The following is a 24,873-nucleotide window of genomic DNA, read 5'->3' on the forward strand; positions in this document are numbered from 1 at the left end:
TATCTTAATTATTTCGTTTCCTTCGAGATGCCCACGCTACGGTAAAAAGAAATGCTTCAAACGACTGCATGTACTCGCACCTGTGTGTCGCGGAAAATTCGTTTATGAAAATTAAATTGCATCGGAAGCGTGCATCGGAGAAAACGTTCACGGTAATAAAATTAAATTGACCGCGTTAGGTGCGCGGAGTGTTCCTTCGAGGATTTTAAAAATCACGAATTCTGATGCGGTTGTTGAAAATCATCTTCGATGGTTCCATTAATAGTAATCGCAACATTACTTTTTCAATGTGTGCAATGTGCTTAAATCAGTAATTGTTCTTTTATAGAAGGTTAGATATAGACTACCGGCTAAAAAGGTGGAACCATTTGTCGATTTTTATTTACGGCATATTCCATGTCAAATTTTATAAAGTCAAAATTTTATCAAATAAGATTACTTATAATTTCGTAGAAATTGATCGACGAATACTATTATTCATGATTTCATAAGAATTCACGCCAGGAAAACACCAAACGATACCAAATTTTTTGGCCGGAAGTATAAATAATGTAACGACAATTTTTATTTTTAACGAACTACATACCAACGGTGACATATTCAGGAAATGTAGAGCGCACCTTCGCATGCAAGATTCTGTATTCAATTACTTTAATATTTTCTCTTCTATAGTACTGTTAACTCCATTAAATTATCCTGCCCTTATTATTTTTATTAAAAGAAAGTCCTAATTATCTCGAGTAAATGAAATTCAACAATATTCCCTGTCCTCTTTTAATTTCCTTTTCCAGCCCCCCTTTGATGGTCGTGTTTATACCCACGTTTCTTCCTGCTTCTGAAGACCAGATTACGCAGAACAAATCAAGCAAAACAAGCGGAGGCCAGGCTCATTTAAATCTCTCGTTGTAAATTCACAGACCTTTTCTTTCACGTTTCCGTAGCACTATGTACTATCATCTCGCGATTCGACACGCGTTTTGTCCTTATCAATTCACCAACCGTGACTAATTCTCATTTTTTCGGCAGAATTGATCGTTGTACAATAATATGACTTACCACGAGACACTTGCAGTCGCCCATTCTGGTTTCTCGATCGATCGCAGAACCAAAGATGTCGGAAGCGTTTCGCCTCGTCATACATCGATAATTAATCGATGCATCTGCAACGATCTCGGTTCGCGAGTACGATTAATCACCACGAAGGGTATGTCGAACCGTTGATCGCTAAAAAAACTCCGGTAGCAAATACAGCGGGTTAGTGTAAAATAATTGGGACAGGTGAGGTCCACTATACCGAGTCCTTCCGGGTGGCGGTCCAGGATTCAAGTCAAACAATGACTCTGACGGGGATCCCAACATTACACGACACTATATTTGATCACTCCATTAAACCACCTTACACATACCTGACAGAAGACTCAAACGAAATCATTTTTTAGTTACAATAGACCGATGAATTCATTTTTTCTTCTCCTCCCTGCTACCTACTTACACTACCTACACCGATGACACAAATAATATTTAGTCCCATTATTTTCAACAATACTGTACACGCTAAGGAATCCCATAAGACAGCATGTGTACAATTTTTATTGTAAAAGTCTCTAAATATTATAGAACACAACGATTATCACAATACGGAACCACTCCGATTTCTACTGCAGTACAATCGCCACTTTCAAATCACAAATCTACAATCATTTTTCCTAACAATAGTAAAACCCGAGGCCCCTAAAATACTCGAATAGTCTCTCTGCAATATCTGATCGGTAGAATACCTGTAACTCTTGCACTCTACCTATGAGAACCGATCGTGTTATACCGATCGCGCTAATAGCTTCCACGTGCGTCTGTTGGAACGAACAATGTAGCTTACACGTTGGCGTACAATCAATTAGGATCGTGATTTTTCGCCAATCCTCTGACAGACGCTCCGCGCGACGAAATTTCGCAACAAACCGCGGCATGAATGCGCACTCCAAACCGTGCACCGTTCTAAAAGCGGTCTAGGATACGTTAAATTAATATAATTTATGCCATCGCGGCGGGAGAGGCATTAATTTTACTTCGGTTACGCAACCGTTCATTTAACAGGCTGAATGATTTCGCAAAATCCAGAGTGGTGAGGAGGAGGGGGACGATAAAATCTGTTCCTCCCGTGCGTTCACGAGGATCTCTCTGTCATTGAGGCGAGCTGCTCTCTTCCCCGGCCGCACCTGCGGCCGCCACGGATAAAATGTTTACGAGCGGATCACCGGTGTACGTACGGGGCCACGTAGGTACCCGGGCGCAACACGTGTTTGCGTAACTTGACGAAATTGCTCGCCGGCGATCGCGCGAATACGTAACGATATCTCGGCAATGATCTCGCGCGGACGCGCCGACCGAGCGTAAAGACCGATTTACACTGGCGCGACGCGCGGGAATACCGAGCGGCGGATATCGCTGGATCGGGTGATTGCGGTTGAACGCGTTGTAAATGCTGTATGGCGCGTAAAAGCACTGAATGTTCGGGAGTTTTTTAGCGAAATTACTTTCCCAACGATTTCGGGGTTGCGCGTGTTCTGGAACTAGTTTGTTGTAACTGAATATTTTTTTATGGCATTGATCGTCGATGAATAGTGGTACTTTATTGATGAATCTAGGAAATAATTCATTTACCTTTCCAACTGTACACCGGCAATCTCAAATTCTTTTTTTATTAAAGGTACACTATTATCCGCAGTATTTCTGATGACACTGTTCAAGACGTCCGAAAATGATGGAACTAATCCTGATATTTTGTATTAAATAAAGGTTGCTGAAAACTAGGCTGGTTTTCATGTTTTTTCCTACACGTCATAAAGACTAGCTTCAAACGGGTAAAAGAGATTCAGTGCTAATAAAGCAATCCCGACACGTACATACCGGATTTCGCAATCGCGTGCTCTCGCCGTCTCGCGATTCCAGCATCAAAGAGCGGCCCCCTGACGACTGGTCTCGGTACCCGTTGCGAGCCAGATACGATTTAGAGAGTTGAAATCGGCACGATTAACCGAGTGAAATATTAAAATCACGGGGCAATTTCAATTACGAAAGCCCAGGGACAAGCGGATCGTGAGATTGCGCACGGCGAGCAAAGAAGTGCTCCTTCTTGGGCCGAGGATGGATCGTTTTACGAGTGGTTGTGTCGCGTACCCGTTCCCGCGTAGCGCGACCTCAGGCCGGCACACCTCCCGCCCCCGTCGAGTAAAGCCCAGGATATTAGAGACGCTTCCGAGATCCACGGTTGTAATGAGTATTTAAGTAATCCAGAAACCAGCCACTTCGAGTTAACCTAATTGACATAACTACCCAGTTAACAGATCTATTACGCGGGGCGTGCTTAAGCGCCCGGGGGTTAACCGGACCGCTGAACTTTGTCGCGGGATAGTTTTGCAATATCATCTGGGCTACCATGTGTGTGTGTCTCTGTGTTTTAATATCGATCCCGAAACGACAGAAAGACGGTTCTCTACAGAGGGGACTTAATTTCCCGCTACATAAAAACTCGAACGTATAATCCTGTTTCTTTATTCCGACTGACAGGGTTTAAGATTGCTATCCTCGTTCGATGAACGTCAAATGTTTCCGTTCGATACTGTCGCCACACTATAAGGTACATTCAGGAGAGAGGTCAGTATTTTTGATTGAGAGTCAATAACTTTTTTCGTTTTTCGGATGATATTACAAGTGTGGCATCTCCCCTAAATTTACCCTATACCAACGTAATCAATCCATGATCACGATAAACAACAAAGACCCAGTGACGTCGTTGGAAGGTTTAAATTAACCGGATAATTAAGTGAAAAAAAATGAAAGTTTGAAAATTAGCGCGATGCGTAACTGCAGGTGGGAGAGGGGGGGCGGTGGAAGCGGCGGCAACACATGTTCTTTATGCTTATACGCGCCGACATTAATTACGTGTCGCACTTGCGATATCAACAACAGCCCGTACCGGGCTTTTATTTATCGTTCGGAGTGTATAACGATCCCCTATGCGCGCAGTGTTCCGAAACTCGCGGTCTGTTGCGTCGCTTAATAAAAATTCCAAACGGTGACGTTAATGCAACAAACGCACCGGCGTCGCGCTTTCCTTAATTCCGTGTGTGCTTCTGCCAGGCGCGGAGAGAGTCCTCTCTCTATCTCTCTCTCTCTTTCTTCATTAACCAGCAATTTATCGTAATGTATTCCGAACTGTTAAGCAAATATCGCGGGCCGTGGCCCGGAGAACCGTTTCGCGTGCATGTTTACGACGGTGAATCCGGCTACGAGAGACACTTTTGTCGCGCGTTCGCGTACAGGAAACGCATTCGTTTCTCACAATACGTTCTTTCATTAACATTCTCACCTCCAGGGTGGTTAAGTTTGCTCACGAGGTTTCATAACGATTACCTTCGCGATTAATCGAGGCCCAACAGGGTCGCTGCGACGACGGGGAACGGAAGCTCCCGAATGAGAAACGGAGAATTTCTAATGGCCCGAGTGTCCCGCTCCTTTAAATTCCGCCCACGAGGATTGCCAGTCGGCGTCGCGATGCTCTCCGTGGGGCCAAAATCGTCTCTTCTTGGCAATCTGCCGGACGCTTCGCAGCATCCTTCTGCGTTTTACCGTCCGTATGTCCTCCACCGAGAGACTTTCCCGCTTTTTTTACTTTTTCCTCTCGTTACTGCGAAACATCTTTCCAACGGACGGAAATCCACTCGTTATACATCTAAGAACGTGATGCTCGGAACTGGAGAAAGAGATATGGCCACGTAGGACGGGCGAGCGCGCAAGCTTCTTCAGGCTCTACTCCGCGACGCGGCTTAGGGAATTAAGCTTGTCATCCACTCGTGTACCGGGTGGATTAGGTTGAAAATAGACGCTGCGTTATGGAGTTATGTCTTTGTGTAAGGTAGGCTAGGTGGATCTTTCCCCCGCTGGGTTATCGATACTCCTGCCTCGTATCAGGGAGATCCTTTAACCCTCAAAGATCACACTGTATTATTATAACGATTCCACCACACATGGGTTGGCATAACCCAGAGCGTTATTTTGGCTATATCACAAATACTTATGTAATTTAGTCATAAATCTTTTGATAAAAGCTCTGTATATCTGTATATCTAGTGTTAACAACTATGTGAAAGAAATATGAATGTAGCTCACATGTACAGTAACATATTACCACTCGATTTTCCATTAATTTCTAGTTCACCCTTTATGTAAATAAACATAATTCATAATGACCTCTTTGAATAATCGTTACCATAACGAAACTTGTTTAATTTTTCTCCTGCTAAGGCCAACAAGTCAGAAGTATCATTAAAGTACTCTCGGTGAGTACTCGATGAAAGTGTGCGCACAAACTGGTATGCAATTCCAGCCTACAAGCTCGCTATTCTGGGTTACACGCGTGATTGATATGCCAACGGCGATCCGGTAACTCACCGCGATCCCGGTTATCCTTATTCATAAATTCGTCGTTGACGCTGAAAAGCATCATTTAAAACTAATGCGTCGCGATATCATAATTCATGGGAACGCGTGCTACGCGAATATATTTTGAAACCGGTACGCGACCGGTGTAAGTGGGCACGGGTGCAAATTTAATGTTGATTTAATCGTTGAATTCTGAATGGCGGCCCGTGGAAAATAAACGAAACTCGCGCTCGCAGTAAATTTTGAATTTCGATACTGTCGTCGCTATCAATGACGTATTTTTGTGTATTGCAGATTTTTCGTTTAACAACGAATGTTCTACTATATTTATAGCGGGATTTAAAGGAAAAAGACATTTATATTTAATAAGTTTTCGAATTCAAGTAGAGGATGATATATTTGATAACGGAATATGATTTTACTAAGAATAAAGAATTTACAAAGTTTCTTAATGCACTTTCGTGTCCTAAAATTTTTCGTTTGTTCGATCTTTCTTTTACATACCGGCAGCTTCCTTTTTGTGTCATTATGGTATTGGTCCACTTGCAGAAAACAATTACGACATAACTCGGAGGATCGCAACTCCCTCATACGTGTGACGGTAACGCGGTTAACCCCCTTTGCAAATAGGATTTCCTCGTCGTGTCCGATAGGATATACCGACGTTACTATTTGCTTCGACCCGAATTATAAAATTTACCGCGTTGACCCCCTCTAATGGCACGTCAGGACAATGGGATCGGTCGTACCGGACGCTGAGTAGTTTTAAATAAATCAGGTTTACGAGGCTCCGAGAAAATAGTATTCGCTAATAAAAAGACGCATTTGGACACGTAACGACTCATCCGGCGGATTCAATTCTGTACCGAACTAAAAGTTCCGAAATATCGTTCGGTGAATGACGATCCATACGTTTCGCGTACAAGTACTTGATTTACGAGTATCCAAAAGCTGGTCTAACTTATGACACCGAAATTGGAAGTCTTTGATCTACATTCGATTTTTATTTTTTTTTTTCGATATTTGCACCGAAAATATGGTACTGTTTTACGAAATGTTATTACTTGTAGCTACATATGTACTCGTCGACATGTAAGTTTACGACGAAGGGAAGATTTTTCTTGGATCATCGTCGCAGAACAAAAATGATCGATGGTCGAATGGACAGAGAATAACGCGACGCAGATTTCCAGCCTCTTCCAGAACTCCGTCACGATCGGTACATTATGTATTAGACCGGCTCGAGTCCGTGCCTACGCATAGATTTCGGGCTCCTGCATCCTCGACACAGTACGATTCCTCGGTGGCCGAGAGTGTTCCTACTGAAAAGTGTTCTTAGACTAATTATACATGCTCGTGGCGATTACACCGTCGCTCGTGGATGCAGATGTAATAGTTGCATACATTAGCCGTGCACACGCCAGCATGAATATTACATTTGTCGGCGGTGCGAAACATTGGCAGCAGAAAATATGGATTATTCGGAACTTTGGAATCTCATCTTGTTACAGAGATCGGAAATCGTTTCTCGCATCCGAATGTAGAAAACAGGTAAAACACTAACTAAAAAACTGGGACCATCTGTCTGTTTTAGCTGATTATTATATTAGGTGTACTGATAAGTAAATCCACTGTTTCTTGGTGAACTTAATATTCATTTCTGTGGAAGTCAAGGGTTTATACTGTTTTACTTATGCATATTGATTATAATTCTCTAAGATTCAACACTGTTTTTAATTACTGAAAGGTCGGAAACACATTTTTTGTATAAAATATATCGCCTTGTAATTTAAGAACAATAGTGGAGTGCTTCTTGGTACACCTAATACATTTTTCGTATCACCATTCGTGTTACATTTCGAACACTTAACATTATAAGCATCATAATACATTTTACATATACATAATTTTGTGTTATTTTGTTCTTTTCGAAAAATGACGTTAATTCTCGTAGACATTTCAGTTCTTTTTAATGGAATTGTGGCGTGCCTTTGAAGGATTTCTTTAACTTTTCACACTCGTCACGTAACTTCTGAATTTGCTACACATTGATAAGCCCGTAATGAATTTACATTACTTCGGCACGGACGTGATTCGATAATTTTCGCGATAATCTCCGTTCCGGTTTGCAATAGTTGCCAACTCGCGGCCGTGATGCCGCGGGAATAAATTTTTGTATCTTGATAGCGCATAAGTAAGGGGGCCGCGATAGAATCTTTATGTCGCGCCCTAAAAACGCGCCATATTGCTTGTTTTATATGAGAAAAGGAACATTTTATCGCGAGATTCTCCTGTAGATACGCGACATCTTCCGAGAACGTGTGGAGAATAAAAAAAAGCTGAAAAAAGTAACGTCCTCGCTTGTGGTGAATTTGCGTAATTTACAAATCGTTGCAGTTTATCAACTTGTATAAAATCATACAGTGACAACACTTGGAACATATTATTACATCATGCAAAAGATGTTATTACTTAGAAATTATAAAATCTTGTGATTCAGCTTGTCAGAAATTGAACTCTCCACAATTGTCTTATTACCACTCTCTAGTTCTATTTGACCTCTCCCTATTATGGTAATTACGCAGTCCTTATTCGAATTAGGAAATTTAAGGTATTTTCTCTCCTTCCGCCTTTCTTACAATCATCCATTTATCAACCAACGATAACCTGTTAGTAATATTACATACACACACACACACATACACGTCTATTGATTTAGGTGCCTTACGCAATTGAACAAGCAAAGTACGTGTATAAGTTACTTATGCACATCACAGTCGCGTACAGGACACACTCCGAAAACAAAATATTCCACCAATAATTAATAACATCCAAGTTGTGTCAGTCAACTGCATCGTTCCACTCGTATCGGAATTATTCCCATAACAAGATCTTACATGCGATCGAGTCTCGCATAATTCATCGATCGTAAAACAATCATCCGTCACCGGAGCCTCGCCCGTGTCAAGAAAATGAAACCCATTCCCCGCAAAAAGTTAATTTTCATTCTGTTCAGAAGGAATTACAGCGAACTTTCGCCGTTCGCCGTCCCAGACTTTATCCCTAAACGTTCGCCGCGCTCGTTTCCTGTAATTCGCAACGAGAGCAACACGGGCACACGTCGATTCTGATTTTTTCTCTGTGTTTTTAAACAAAGGGAGCGACATACCGAATATTTTTTAAACGAAGTTCCCCCCCTGGTCGCCTGGGGAGTGGACACGGGCGACACAATCTCGCGGCGAACACAAGATCAATGTAAACCTTAACGATGGCAGCGTAAATATTTTCGCGATACAAGCTGGCCGCACGCGGCCGATTGTGCGCCGTGAAAGTGGACACACACACACACACACACACACACACATACGAAGTAGTTATTTTCTGGGCGACCATACGTCTCAATCTCTATCTAATCTCGCGGAACACCTTCGGCTCCGATCGATACCACACCTACCTCTTGCATTATTCTCCTATCTTCGACCGATGCTTCCGTCTCCCTCTCACTTTTTCCGCTCCCTCCCTCTCTTACTCGCTCCACCTTCCACCCCGTTTTTATTCGAAATTAAAATGCATGCAAATGTGCATCGAGAATAGACGGTTTTTTCTTGTTCCGTGCCGTGGCTTATCGACGCCCCCGGTCGCCATATTAATTTTCACGAAAGGTCTCGTTCCACGGAAGACTCGAACCCATTACTTTGCATACGAATCGTCCGTAGGTACCAAGAGAAAGAGGCACCCAGACCTGGTATCCTCCTTTCCTACGCACGCACACGATCAACTTCTAATTACTCTTATCTCCAGTAATTTGCACGGACTCGTGAGGATCGATAATAAGTTTCGGCTATCGAGACGCCTCCCGGATCCCTAACGAAGTAGTCTCGTCGAGTTTCGGGGATGATTGTTTTCGAAGGACTGCCGTATATTCTCGTAACAGTCTCGCGAAAGGACGTGGGCCATGAAAAATGTTTCCTCGTATCGATCTGGACGGTAAAATAACAGATTTTAGAGAGTTTGTCCTCTTTTTGTGCTCGTGTTCTTTCGTATAATATTTGCATTTACAGAACCGAGTTATCTTTTACGTATTCCATTCGATGGACATCCGTTCGAGGATATTGCAACCGCATTGACCTGTTAGGCCAAATAATTTTCATTGATCGTTCGTTGCCCATTTATTACTACAAAATAAACACAGTGTTGAATAAAGAATCCAGTTAACGGGAAACTTCGTAAAATATGTGCACAAACAGAAGGGAAATAAAAGGTAATTTTATCCGTAAACGAGTCTCCGTTCAATTCGCCCTCGAGTCCAAGTTCCAATGAGAGGGACCAATTGAAACGATTCGTTTTCGCTGAAAATTTGTAACGTACCGCGGAACAATTTCAACGGGTCCACGTATCCCGGCGATCTCGAGTGGAATTCATGAGTCTGGCGAACTCTCCGATGCCGAGCACTTAAATACGCAAACATAATTACTCGCAATAACGAAAACGGCTGCGTATCGGTGTGAAAGACGGAACTGGTCCCACGGGTGTAAACATTTAACTGGAACCCTTCCAGGCGATAAATTCGACCGGGCGCATTGAGAATTTACGCGAGTACCTACGCGAACGTCAATGAAACATTAATTCCTTGCTCTACATCGTTATAATAAGATGATTCATACTGGCTCAACTGAATGTTCGTCACTGAATAACGAGGACCGCTTCCTTGGAATATAAAGCACCTACATTGCAAACCGATCGATAGTTTGCGACCTGAGGATTATTCGTCTGTGATGAAGCAAACATTTCTCATTATACCTTCTGTACCCTTAAACTGGGGATGACTCGTATCAAAGACTAATAATTCGACTATGACTACTTCGCAACTTTTTTAACCTTCTACAGCCCCGTATGGTTTCACGTTGCATATCTTTTTTTATAGTCACGAACAAAATTTTGGCTATAGGAGTTAATAACCAATCGAATGTTATTTTGGGTTAGCCTTGTGTACATGGTGTGCCTCTTGCTATCGATTAAAGGTACTCTTAGAGCTTCAAAAATTGTCCGATTGTGATTGCAAAACAAGTCGTCCAATTACACATAAATTAACAAGGGTTAAATTAACTTCATTGTTTTTTAAAATAAGATTTCCGTAACTATTCTACGGAAAACAAATAATATTCTCCCAAGAAACAGTAGAAAATAATCGTAATACCTTCTTCCTCAATTTTCAGTACAAAGAAGCCCAAAATGTTCCAAGGGCCGCGAAGCTTGAAGCCGTCTTTTGTCGCCGTCGAATTTCAGACTCCCGCGGAATGAATAGTTAGGGCGGGTAGTTGTTGTAGGAAATGCATAGACTGCCGGCTGAAGCTCATCTCGGCGACGATGTCGCCAACGTCTTCGAATATTAGCTATTTTCCGCTCGGCTGGGCCGAATGAACCGGCGTGCGCGCGTCCCATTCTTCGTCTTCTCTTCCGCGGCTTTGCGTCTTCTTGTCGTTTCCCCTCTGAACGAAGAATCGCCGTAGTACGGATAGAAAAGATGTTTGTTTCGATCGAAAGTTGCATTCATCGGTATCAATGGGTAATTTTCTGAGCGTGAGCGACCGTTGTGATCCGAAATTCGCGTCACGTTCCCCAGAAATCGCGGTTATTCCGAACAGAATTTATTCCGTTTCGAAAATGTTTTTCCATGGTGTCTTTGGTTGGATTATATCGAATCGATCACGGTAACCATGTTTTCCCCGCGTAGACGAGCGAAATCAAAGCGAACGTGTTCACCAGCGACACCGTTTCGAATAATTCCCACGAGAAAACGAGCTCGACTTTCGAAAGAGGCGCGCGACCTGGCTCGAGCCATGAGGAGCCATTTTCCCGTCGTTGCAGACTCTTTTTGGCCCGAGCTGCCCCGATGTATATAGAATCGATCGAACCGGTAATTTAATGGTAAACGAACAATACGAGAGTAAAAATTAGTTACGGGGGTTTTCTACCTTTTATTCCACGGTTACTAGGATAAAACGCGATGAAAGCAATGTGCACACCGGGGGGATAATCGTCGACGATAGGTTACCCGCGTGGCGAAATTGCTCGCGACGATAAAATCGAGTTGCGCGCCCGGTCGATAATCAAGCAACCGCATTCCCGTGGTATTACAGGGAAACGGGTAAAGGGAGGAGGGAAAGCTTACAAATACCTCTTGCAGACGAACGGGCGAGTAATCTCTGCTAATTAGCGAAATAAATAGCGAAGGGTTGACGAACGGAACCGTTTAATCGCATTAACGTCATCGATCGTCGTATTAGCGACTCTCGGTTTCATGGTTAATTTAACTGGCGTATTTCTCATTTTGAAGCCATTTTTGGAATTTCAGATGGATCAGATGATAGAAGAGATTTATGAATTAATTGTTCACGTTACGTTGTCTGTTCCAGCTTTCAATTTCACTTACAATCCTCCGTATGACATTTATCTTTAGTTCTGCACGAGTAAAGGTCCTTGGCTGTATTCATTTTTATCTGATACAAATATCAGTGGCATCGGCTAACCCGAAGAAAAAATAACAATTCGAACATTTATTGGTTGCGTGTTTTGCTTCCGGTGTATTCCGACAAATAAAAACAACAATTTTCGGTCGTTATATTATAGTTTCCCAAGTGTGGGTGACTTGTTCGTATCAGTAATATAAACACGTTAATAACTCGTTATCTACGTAGCAAAATCAAAAGAAACAATTCCGCCGTCGGCGCGCCTACGACAAAAGGAACGGTTGTTTGTTTAATTGGATATTTGTACAATTGTCAGGCAGACTATATATTCGGGAAGCATTCGATGGTAAGCATCAGTAGCAAAGATTTCGAGAAAAATGAAGGTATCAGTGATATTCCTGGCGACTTTCGTGGCTTTGGCGTCTGCCGGTCCGTCACTTTTGGGCTTGGGCGATGACGGAGGACATGGAGGGCATAAGAGCATACTGGTACATATTCGAATTAACAATTATTACTTCCCCTATACATACTGTGTCACCAACAAATCACTAAATAAACTTCATCCCGATTATTTTAAAGAGAAATTGGTCACATGTTTATATGCCCAGTTCTTTTCTGAGTGAATAAGTAGATCCTTTCCCTCTAATAAAGTCTCGTAAGTAACTTACTTTACACTATTAACAAAGAGTGCGTAAGAAATTCTTCGGAACAAAAGAAAGAGTAACGTTGCAGTGCTTGTACACAGAAAGTAAATGGTAATCCTTAATATCAGTCAATTAAAGTTTCTAATGTATCAGACAATGACACAGTTTTATCTTTGTTTCGTGTTCTTTGACAGGGCGGAGTGACCGGCGCGCTGGACAATTTGATACACTCGTTGCTGAAAGCGGTGGACCAATTGCTGCATAAATTGCTCTTCGAGAATCTATTGTGCGACAAACTGTTAGGAAAGCTCGAGAGCCTACTCGTGACACTGCTGAAACTTGTTAAGGGTAACTGAACGTTACATTAAATTTAGGTAGAGGTTATGGGAATGTAAATTCTATTCGAGTTCTCTTAATTCACAGGAAGCTTGATCAGTTTGGTGTCGTTGCTGGAACAGCTGCTGGGAAAGGATAAACTGGATTTGTTGACGACGAAGCTCAATGGCGCTGATCCCGACAAATTGGCGAACTACCCAGTTACTTCCAAGCTCGTCAAGATAAGATGTAATAAAAAAGGTGATTAATCTACCATATCTAGTCTTAATGATCTTCACTTTGTACAATATGAACTCTTTATGTAATAAAGTACGTAAATCGAAAGTATTGGTTAGGTTTCCTTCATTTACGACTATGTTAACACTTTGAGTTTCATGCCCGTATGTGGGTGATACACAACTTTCCACAGGGGCGGTATTTATAAATATTGAATGATATATTTATATACGAGATATAGGTATGTAATATATCATTAATGATATTAATGTATTATTAATAATGAATGATAGCAATATCATTAATGATGTATTTACGCATGTAAATAATAAATACACTATTCCTTTGCCTTTTTGACAAGTTATAAACAAGGAAGAAGTAGGTGTAATACAAAATCGAGAGATCCGTAAAACTTACATCCGTAAAACTATACACTTGTACCGTTCTGCGCTTGTCAATTTTTAGGCCCCTAAGGATCCTGCTTGAAACATATTTGGCAGTCAAAGTGTTAAACAAAAACGTCACTTTGTCTTTAAAAAAGCAACTGAAATTCTGTTCTGCATTTAACTTGCGTCTCTAATTGTCCAAGCAGCAAAAATAATTGGAACTGTGTATATCTCCTAAATTATTTGTAATTCTTAAAAAATAATAGTAAATATTAGATGCAAGTATAAACAAAGTATAATTTTTTAAAGGCACTATCTTGGGAAATAAAGACGGAAAATCCAGTCATTCGGAAGTAGACAGATCACGTAGTGTCATCGGCGGTTCTCAGACCGCCGCTGAGGTTAACGAGGAAGCAAGCTCAAATATAAAAGGAGTTGCATCAGCGAATGAACAACAGAGCGCAGAAGCTGGTGGAAATGAAGCTGACAAAGTAGATGACAATCGTTCAGATGGAGGTGGCAGTGTTGGAAGAAAAGGCGACAGTTGGTCCAAGAAAAAAGGACGTAAATGGGCAAAGCATCGAGACAATTCTGAAGCATCAGACGAAGATGCGGATGCTAGCAGCGAAGAAGTTAAAGTTAAGGGAAAGAAAAATGTCGACAACTCTAAAGAATCAGGAATTGGTAAAAAAGGAAGCAAGGGTAAAGGCAAGCGTCGTAGTCATCGAGACGGGTCTGAAGTTTCCGAAACTATTGACGAAGTAGAAGATAGCAACCAGAAAGGAAACTCTCAGATTTCTGTAAAGGGTAAAAAGAAAGATCATCGCAAGAAGGACAATTCTGAGGAAGACGAAGATCATCGCAAGGACAATTCCAAGGAAGACAAATATCATCGTAAGAAGGACAATTCTAAGGAAGATAAAGATCATCGCAAGAAGGACAATTCTGAGGAAGACAAAGATCATGGCAAGAAGGACAATTCTGAGGAAGACAAAGATCATCGCAAGAAGGACAATTCTAAAGATTCTGTAGAAAGTGATGAAGAAAATTCTGAGGAAGACAAAGATCATCGCAAGAAGAACAATTCTAAAGGTTCTGTAAACAGTGATGAAGGAAATTCTGAGGAAGACGAAGATCATCGCAAGGACAATTCTAAGGAAGACAAAGATCATCGTAAGAAGGACAATTCTAAGGAAGACAAAGATCATCGCAAGAACGACAATTCTGAGGAAGACAAAGATCATCGCAAGAAGGACAATTCTAAAGATTCTGTAAAAAGTGATGAAGGAAATTCTGAGGAAGACGAAGATCATCGCAAGAAGGACAATTCTAAGGAAGACAAAGATCATCGCAAGAAGGACAATTCTGAGGAAGACAAAGATCATCGCAAGAAGAACAATTCTAAAGGTTCTGTAAACAGTGATGAAGGAAATTCTGAGGAAGACGAAGAACGTCGCAAAGAAGGCAATACACGTTCTTCTGAGAATGATAGTGAAGAAGAAGGTCGTCCGAAGGGCAAAAAAACTTCTGAATGGATCTCTAAATCAAAAGGTGGTAAGAAATGGTCGAATAGTGGAAAAGGTAATGTTCACTGGCGCAGTTCGAAGGTTTTGAGCAAGAATTCTGTGGAAAATGTTGGCAAATGGGTGGAATCTCAAGTATCAGTACCAGTTATCAAGAAACTTGGTATAAACAAAGCAGGAGGTCGTCGTTGAATCAAGTCTGAAGGATCCAAAATTAAATTAGGTGGCGGAAAGGACGACGATAGTTGGGGTAATTCGAAGGAAGCTTGAAACGGACTTAAAGGAATAGGTGTACCTACACTTGGATGGTAGACACTTATGCATTCACTATGTGTGTCGGTAAATATTGACAAAGAAGGCGACTCAAAGGGAAATGGTATATATTAATAACACAATTTTCGGGTATGAATATTTATGCTTAGACTGTAGATATATATTATATACGCACTTACTGCATTTCTTGGCATGCAAAATGTAGTTCTATAAAATGCAGAATACAGATTTTCATAAAGTTTGATACCGCATATGTGTTATTATGAACATATTAGAAGCTTTAATATCAGAAATAAAATTCTCTCCAAACTTCTACAAGCTACTTATGATTAGTCTCTGAAACTAAACACAACGAAATACAATCTATAGCTAGTAGATAATAGTGTATTAATAAATAAGTACAAGGGTTATTCCGAGAAGTGATAGCTACCCACCAATCGAAAGTATTAACGACAGAATTACTCCCAATTCTTAGTGTAATTAATATATTTTGTTAGAATATTTCGATCCTAACAAGATATCCAAGTTATGTATTAACTACATGTGTACCTAAATAGTATTATAGAAATCAGAACACATATATTATTTTATCTTGGCTTTATCTCCTTATCTTTAATTATAGTCATGTGTGCTGACACTGACATATTGTAGCATACACAAATGACTAATAAATAATGTTCTGAAATGAAATTTTTTTTCTTTCTAATCGCGAACGTACATTCCAGTTTCCGAACTAAACTCTTTGAAAAATTGCAAATGGTTACTTCAACCATGTAGCGAATACTGAACAAATTACCTTAATCTTCATATGATCAAAGATATAAATCTTCATGGGATATAAAGTGATTCAGAAATTCAATTGATCTTTAGATAAATAAAGTTGCTAGAACGTATCAGTTCAAACGCACCGATCTTGCTACACTGCTTGCGTGCTTATCGAAGCATTGCAAGTGTGAAAACGCGGAACTGTTATGAGCAGCAATTGCGGATGATCTATATTGTACGTGAACGTCGCGCAGCATGTAGGAAGTTCCACGGCGACGTCCAATTACGCGTCTCCGGATATAAATCATCGGAAATATGAGACCCACTAACGCAGACCGTTCATTGATACATTGTTACAATTGCGAGAAAGTAGCAGCGAATTTTTCAATAGACCATTTCACAACAGTCATTCCCATGGGTTCATAAGATTCGTATCAAATAAAAAATTCCTTTCTCCTTTTACGATACCAGACAAATATTTACAATTCTTTTTTGCGATTTCAAATGAAAGTTTCAAAGTTAAATTCATTTTTGTATGTCAGAACGGCAGACTATTTTCTTCTCTATTTGCGCATAATGGAATACTTTACGACATTCTTTTTATTCTCCTTAACCGTTTAGCTACTGCAAACAGGTACTTACGTATTCTCTCGTATATTCGCTAATTACCGTCCAGCCTGGACTCTCTTCCTGCGACAGTTCGTAAAAAAGCACAAAACGAATCGTTGTACGACATTAAACCTGATTACCCGTTCAAATAAAAAAAAATAAACTATAGAATACACACGCACAGAAGAAACACTAAACAAATTAACTCAAACTAAACTAAAACTCGTTGTAATAAATTAAATGCACTCTATAAAAAAACGTGGATGATCGTTTTCAAATGTTGCTCCGCGACAAATAGATGTGATCGCGTTAATGACTGCCACCGAACTGAGGAAACGTTAGTCGACCCTCGCACAAAGTACAGACAAGTCATAAAAGTGTGTAAACAACGAGCGGATATATTATTACTTGCCCTTTGTCAGCGTCGTAAAAGCTCAGGGGTGACCTGAAAATGTTGGGATTGTACCTTCGCTCGCTGCTTCTACGCAGATTGCCAGGTTTCAGGCGTTTCTCCACCCAATATTTGATTCTTATTAACTTAAAAACGAAGCATCCAACACAATTTCGTCATTCTTGTACATGTCGAGTAAACTTCACTCACAATCCATATCGTTTCACAATACAGATACTATTTTATATTTGCCGAAACATTACACACGTGAAGTTTCTCTAGTTCATTCATAAGTAAGCACTTTCCACGCGTCTCAACGACTGACACGCGCACACCACGTCGCAACTAAAGGTTTAGAAATTACGACGATCCCTTGTAGTATCCATCGTAGAAAATAGAAGGATTAGAAACGGATAGTAATAGGGTGAAAAGGGGAGATCCTGTGGTTAGTTCGTGGTCCGTTACTGAATCGGAACGGCGATGATCCAGCGAAACGGTCGATTCGTTCGGTTAATGGCCGATCGATTACAAGCGACGCAACCAGAGTCGTTCTTTTATTCCCCGGTGTTTATCGGCCGGCGATTGGTTTAAATCGTGATCCATCGCGAGCGCGCGGATCCCCAGCGAACGGTTGGACCGCGTGCATCGTGGCGTTGGCGGCCCGCAAATTACAGACTTCGTTAGAATCCCCGTTATCTCGATACCTCGTCTCTTCGCGCGCGGGCGTGGAATTATAAAAACAATTCAGATTTATACCTTACGGCTTATCACGCGGGAGAAAGTTATCTACGTGAGCCTTGGCCATGCGGCCGCGAGACCGTGGTTAGTACGTTCCGCGGACAGGGGCCGATAAATCTCCGCGAGGGAAAAGGTTTTGTTTCCACTAAAGATTACAGGCGTTCGATAAAAATTCATTGTACTCGGAGAGAGAAGCCGTGGTACGGACAGCCGCGGATCCATCGTGAGAATGCAACCGACGGGATCATCGGAGCCACGACGCGTGTCCTTAGATGGAGATGTTCTATCGAATTGTACGTCGAACGCGCGAGGACACGAAGTGTTCAAGGTAAAAGGAATGAGTCAGGGAATACGGTGCGAACATCCTGCGGTGAGGGATCGTAGTAAATTTTGCATCGTCTGAAAATATTGTTCTCGCCTGGTGGGAAGAATCGAGGCCGTTGGATAAGGATAGGAACGAATAAAACTACAAGGCATACTGTGAAGCTTCGAGAGGTTCGTTATAAATCGGGATTCCATTATATGTTTCCACTTGGATGATCAATGGTAGCTATGAATAGATTCCTACTGGAGCTTGTTACTTCGACAGTGAGTCACATGAAACACGACTGTTACATTTATATACCTCGCTCGTTTTCCAATGTTGACCTACCCGTGTCGATCTATCATCGTAGAAAACTATTGAAACTTCAGAAAGTGTATGTCGTTGAAAATAACACAATTTATTGAACTTGAACTCTAATCCATTCTATTAATCTTAACAATTTCCATGAGGAAATAAATGAGATTGTGTATAATTTGACTGAAAACGTAGGTGATAAATTTATTGATGTTCGACACTAAATACAGTGGATTTCAGTTACTTAGGACACATCGGGGCTAGCTTTCTTTGACCCGATTAAGCGGCTCTCCGAATTATGCGAAATATCATATACATAGATAAATACAGTACCATTTGATTAGGTGTAATTCTTTGACCGTTGTCCCAAAACAACTACCTCGATTAACCAGTCGCTGAAACAAGCGTAATCCACTGTATCTTTCCCTCGTGAAACAAGTTCTTACTTCGTCTGAAAAAGAAACGAACATAACGAACGGATCACCAACAAACTCGTCCTTAATTAAACCACGAAATACCAACAAAAAATGCTCGTTAATCCGAAAAAGAAAATTACCAGAAGCCACCATGCGACCACGGGACGCCGCGTTGTTCCTCGTCACGTTATCCACGAATTAATAAACCTTTCATAAAGAAACGAACGTTACCGTATAACTAGCACCGGGGTACACGGGGTCCCCGTCGTGTCGCCGCGGAAAAATACAACGACCCCGTGAAATTTACGCGTGACCGGGCCGCATAAACTGACCGGGGCGCGGAGACCGCGTCCTCCCCATTGGAATCGGCCGGGGCTCGTTACCAAATGGAGATCGAACCGCGATGCTCTTTTCTCTATGCACCCGCGAGAATCGAGGAGCCCCGCACGCCCGGCCGGCCGACGCAACGAGGATTTATACCGGTGCATACGCATTATGGCGTTGTTAATATGCAAGCCGCGGAACGGAGCCGGGTAAGTACTCACCTGTGTCTATATATATATATATATGTATATAGGTGTGTATACGTGTACAAGAGGGAGAGGCGACGAGGGATCCCCGGGAAGATAGAAGAAACGGGATAGAAAGAGAGAAAGAACAGTCCAAGCCGCGTACTTTAGTAATTTATTTAGCTGCCGTGCCGTAATCCGAGATATTCATCCGGGTAATGGGTAATCGTAGACGCACTCGCAACCGTGACTCGGAATCGCGGCAATTATAACTGTATACGTACCATGGGGAGATATTCGTGTAAAAGGGTCGCATTCGCGGGTTCGCGCGCGGTTGTGGCCCAGCGAGTACACGCGAACGCTCGATCTCGCCCCACAAATCCTTCGTCGTTCTTCGTGTATTATCCCGGGAATGTTTACTAACGAGTGGGTTAAGCCGAGAGTTTCGCTTGGGCCCCGTGGATCTCGTCCCCGTGACTTTTATCGATCCCCACCCAACCCCCTTAGTGCTCGTTATTGCGGACCGTGGCGAGAGACAGGTATACACTGGTCAGGGGAAAAGGGGGACATTGTATGTGACAAAGAGAGATGACGATATACACCTGTTCGACGAACACGCGTGTGTGGTTACGTATTTGCCAAAAGTTCCCCGTAAATCTGCCCGTAGATTTATGCCGTTAATCCGAGTAAGCCATTTCGGGCAATAAACAGTGAAATACTCCCGGTGACCGGTATATCCTCGTCGAGATTTAGACCGAGATTAAAATTTTAAGTATCACGGAAAAGCCAGGGGGTGGAAACGGGTTCGCGGGTGTGTCGCGTGTGATTCACGGGCCGCGGTTCATGGCATCGGTTAAAACGGACCTTCTCGGAATCGTCTGGACGGCCACGATTGTAACCGTTGCGTTTTAGTTAACGATGATTGTCGTTCGGGATGGAATGTTCGCGCGCGATGAGACGAGGCATGAAACGTTCGGGTGGCTGGGAAGGTGTGTTATTCACCTGCCCAAGTGGAATACAGAGAGGAACGAGGTGGTCCGAAGAAATTGTAACGGGATTGTAATATATGTATATCCGTACCTAGCAATTTTTCCATACTGGAAACGTATGTATTTCGCCCGCGTCCGTATCCTTCTAGATCCTCCTCTTCGGGTCGAACGCATTTATCATCGAATTAAACCCGTTCACGGAAAGGTAAGAGAGGGGAAGACAGAGACAGAACGGGGAAGAGTAGGGTTAAGAAAAAAGTCCGCGAAAGGTCGTCTTATCGGAACACGTGGGAACCATTGATCCAACGTAATACGTACATACGTGTAGTCGAAAAACGTTGCTACGTCCATGGTCGACCGGGGGATAAGGAGAGGATACGAAACGTGATGGAGGAAAGGTGGAGAAAGAGGAGAGGAAGACGACCCACGCGCCTCAATAACGATCACGATGCGGTCGCGGCACTAGCCCCGAGCGTGGCTACACCAAGACAATGGCCGTAAATACTGGACACGAGGTGCTCGTCATCGTACAGGGAAGCGAGGCATAATTCACAATGGGTATATCTCTTTAAATCGCGCGAAAGCGTAAAAGCTTTACGTCGCGGCTGTTTCGCCCCGTGCAAGGATCAAGAGAGAGAGAGAGAGAGAGAAAGGCTTCGCGGACCGCGGCGTATGATATATTATCGCGGCTGAACTTTGCACGTTTCACCGGCTCCGATCGAACGTGACTTTTCTGCGGGCGATTGAACGCCGTTCCGCCCTCGGACAGAGACGTAACGGAGACGGGGGATAGGAGTGATCCCTGACACTGCAACCTGCGACAGGAGAACGCTGCGCTAGGGCTTGATCGATTAATCCCACCGACTAGTTAACGTCAGCACCTTGATCCTACGAGAGACGCCTGAAGTGCCCGCGGCTTTTATGGCTCGAGCATCCTCCGACGCGCCTTGGGGTAAAAAAAATACTTCCCAGATCCTGTCGCGTAAAAATGTCGATCGATCCATTTTTTTTTAGAGCTTTTCCCGCGTGAAATGCATCCCGAACGATCCTTGTCCGTCGAAGATGCATCACGGTTTTCTGGTTCGGAAAGAGCTTAGCCTGTTTGAAAGACTTAATCGTACCTGACTGCCTGTAAAAGATGCTCAGTATTTAATAATAGAGAATAAAAGGGTGATTCTTCATTTTGCAAATGGTAGTTTCACACTGTGACTGCCACGTCACACAGATATGAGTGACGCGTACATAGCAAAGAGATTATTCAAATAGGGCTCGAAAATTTTAACGTGAAATCAATATCGCTGTATAATTTTGAACAAGACCAACAGCTTCTATTCACGAAACGCATAAATTTTCGACGTTTCAGGATTTAAAGAATGAATTGAAGCGTGTCCGACTACCTATGGCTTTTTTCACTGTGGCAGTCAACGCGTTAAACGTTTGTGGCACATTGGCGAATTGACAGAAAGACGTCGCTATAAAAAAGACGATGCAATGATGTCATGTGGTCGTTTTGGTGCCATTTCGACGCAACACCGAGCTACAACAATTTCGGGTAATACGCGTCAGATTTTACCGGCGAATCAAGGGAGACATTGTTCCAGCGTTTTACGGGGTTCTCTTCGATAACGACGTCCCCGCCCCGTGACGCGTAAACGAAGTTCGAGCGTAATAGAAAACAGATAGCCGTCGACGTTCAATAGCTTCGGTAAATACGACTTTTCAACAATGTAGGTACACATTCAACCGAACTGCGACGTTTGTTTTTGAGGCGGTCGATTCAGTTGACGTGCCGTTTTCAACATGATAATCGTTTCCCTCTCACCGCCGAAACGTGTATTCGCCTGTCGCCTGTTCATGGAAACGGGCTTTCATTCCGGGATGAATCGGCTGGTACCTTGAAAACCGTCGCCGCCGTCGTAGTCACAAAAACAGTGTCGTTAAATCAAATCCCACCGCTTCTGAATACGCGATTTCGCTCATAACGCGTTCGTGGCGGTTGCATTGAAAAGATTTTCGTGGCTCCAGACACATCTCGACGTCACGTCTGCGTCGTGACCGTTTTAATTAAATCGCGGATGATAAACGAATGCGAGTCTTGATGCGGTTACTCAGACCCCGTTCGGAGATTCTCGCGGTCAACGGTGTACAAAGACACGGTTTCCGTTAGCCACGAACGCCATTCAAACTGTCCCCCTCCCACTTCTACCAGGCTCGATTATAAGTCGATGCTTAAGACATCAATCCGTACACCCGGCTATCGCGTCGTACGTCATCCTCCATTGAATTCATTCGTCATCCCGCGGAGGTATAATACCATCTGTATACAGAGATAAACGGAGCCATCAGTTTCGTGAAAAATGACGATTCGAATTCGAGACAAGCCGATACGGGTGGGTATGCCACCGAAACGAAAACGGAAGATGAAGCGGTGCGATCGATGGTTTCGTTGTAAAGTATACGTTCGTTGTAAAAATGTTCGCGGGTTGTTTAGAAAGTTTAAATGCTCCCGAGTTACGGTGCAACGACGGCGCGAATGAAAGACGGCGGAAAAAGTAGCAACGGGATGAATAAGCAGTTCTAAGTAGCAGGTGCGATAAAAATTCGATGTTATGGACCTCGTAAAGTTCCGTGTCCCGCCGTTAACGGTACTACGAAAGGGAGAGAAAGAGAGTGTTGAAACGAATATTAATATTAGAAAGAAAATTGTGTCGAAGTAATAAAGCATGTGGTGTAAATTAAAAAATCGTATAAAATGTGGCAGAATGTTTCACGAACTTCAGACCACCCCGAAAAAAATGACTCTGCGAGATGTCTTTATGCAACAAATTGAATAGTAAATTTTGGTTTAGATTTAATTAACCGATTCCGATAATTTGCTTTATGCTGCCGTAAAATTATACGATCCAAAGGCAGTTATCGTGTTTATAGGATCGCGAAACGCCGAAGTATACACAATACGTCTAAGTTCCTTTCTTATAGCTCTGTTAGAGTAAATTGTCCGCGGTAATCGACCGCAATCTATCGACTATACGTGTATCTAGTACTCGTCCGTCGCGATGTAATTGAAAGGTAAATCGTATTATTTCCCCGCTATCGATGCACGTAATTAATCACGCCGGAACAAATGCGATCAACGGGTGAAAGTGTGACGGAAAAAAGAGTAGCGAAACTAAATTTAACTTTATTAAACTTCGATACTCAGGAACATTACGCTCGGAGAGCAATTGTATCGAATGTTTCTTTACCGACCACTTTCACGTCGGCTCGCAACTGAGAATCGCGTACAGAGGGTTATCGTGGGAACACCTGCAGGAAAGAAACGAGAATTCACCGTAAAAATCGGATTCGTAAGAATCATCGGAAAGCGAAAACCCCGAGGAGGTACATTAGATCGCGAATGGATACCAATGGCCGAACAAAAACAACGATTAAATATTTTCCCGTTGGCAGGCGTTAGCTTCGCGATCCCCCATCGTTCATAATTCATCCTCTCGCTTCGTATATCACGATAAGAAAGTATATTGAAGCGCGAACATAAAGCACGGCGCGCTGAACGATTCCTGCATTATAAATGTCTCCAATCAAACCCCTGAGAGGGGGGTAGTGGAAGGGAAGAGGGGAGAACGTTAAGGAACAACTCGTGGAACTTGTCTAATCGACGTGCATCCGTCGCGATAAAAGATTCACCGGGTTGGTGTACCCGCGGAGGGAGCTGTCGGCAGTCCTAGACGATGTGCCACTGTCTACGGAAGACTAACGACTATCTGGGAAGAGCCAGCTGGCTTGTATACGCTGTTGGTGTTTGTATCTTTGCAGTAGCGAATTGCAACGTGCGTTTTCTAGCGTCGTATAGTACTCTGGAAACAATTCACTGTTCCGAACAGCTTCGAACAAAAGACCTGCATTTTTAACTGGAGTAATACTGAATTCTACAGGAAGTACAATACTGAACGAGTGAAGCAAGAGGGTCTAATTGGAGCAATCTAAGAGCGAGAGACACAACTGGAGTCAATCTACGGTCAGTGGATCTAATTTGGATCAATTCAAGGTCGATGTAAATCCAAGTCGGTGATCTCAACTTACGTACTAACCTAGATTTGAGAAATCTCAATTAGATCAAATCAGAATTCAGAAATGTCTGTCTAGAATCGCGGGACCAAACTATAACCAGCGATCCAACCCAGAATCTTAATTTTGGAAACGTCCAGATACAGCGACTCAGAACGAAGTCCATTGAATCCAAGGTAGTCCTCGTTGAATTAACGTTCAAGACAGGCGAAAGAACACGTGTAACTACGGTGGACCACAAGAAAATGAGTTATAACAAATCACATAAGCGTCCGACATTCCCCCGTTTTCGGTCGACCCGCGAAAAGGGTCCAGCCGTCGTCGTCGCGGGGCGTTGCCGAGGAAAATGGACGCACGCGCACGTGCGTTTATTGTTTTTTATTCCCAGCAGTCATTAACCACCGGCGTGACCCAATTCCTTCGTGAATCGTTCGGCTCCCTCGGCCATTTTATTCGCCACCGGTGAGCTGGGAGTTTCT

The 24,873-nt window shown here is 42.7% G+C and overlaps 1 protein-coding gene across 1 annotated transcript; it reads left to right on the forward strand.

Annotated features, from left to right (window-relative positions):
* Positions 1 to 19,323: 19,323 nt before the first annotated feature.
* Positions 19,324 to 20,766, forward strand: LOC107188195. Its single transcript, XM_015576450.1, is given in 3 exon segments — positions 19,324 to 19,361; positions 20,359 to 20,420; positions 20,696 to 20,766. Coding segments are annotated over 3 exon segments (171 nt in total).
* The last annotated feature ends 4,107 nt before the right edge of the window (positions 20,767 to 24,873 follow it).

This window comes from Dufourea novaeangliae, unplaced genomic scaffold, assembly GCF_001272555.1.
Source record: "Dufourea novaeangliae isolate 0120121106 unplaced genomic scaffold, ASM127255v1 scaffold118, whole genome shotgun sequence".
NCBI classification, from domain to species: Eukaryota; Metazoa; Arthropoda; class Insecta; order Hymenoptera; family Halictidae; genus Dufourea; species Dufourea novaeangliae.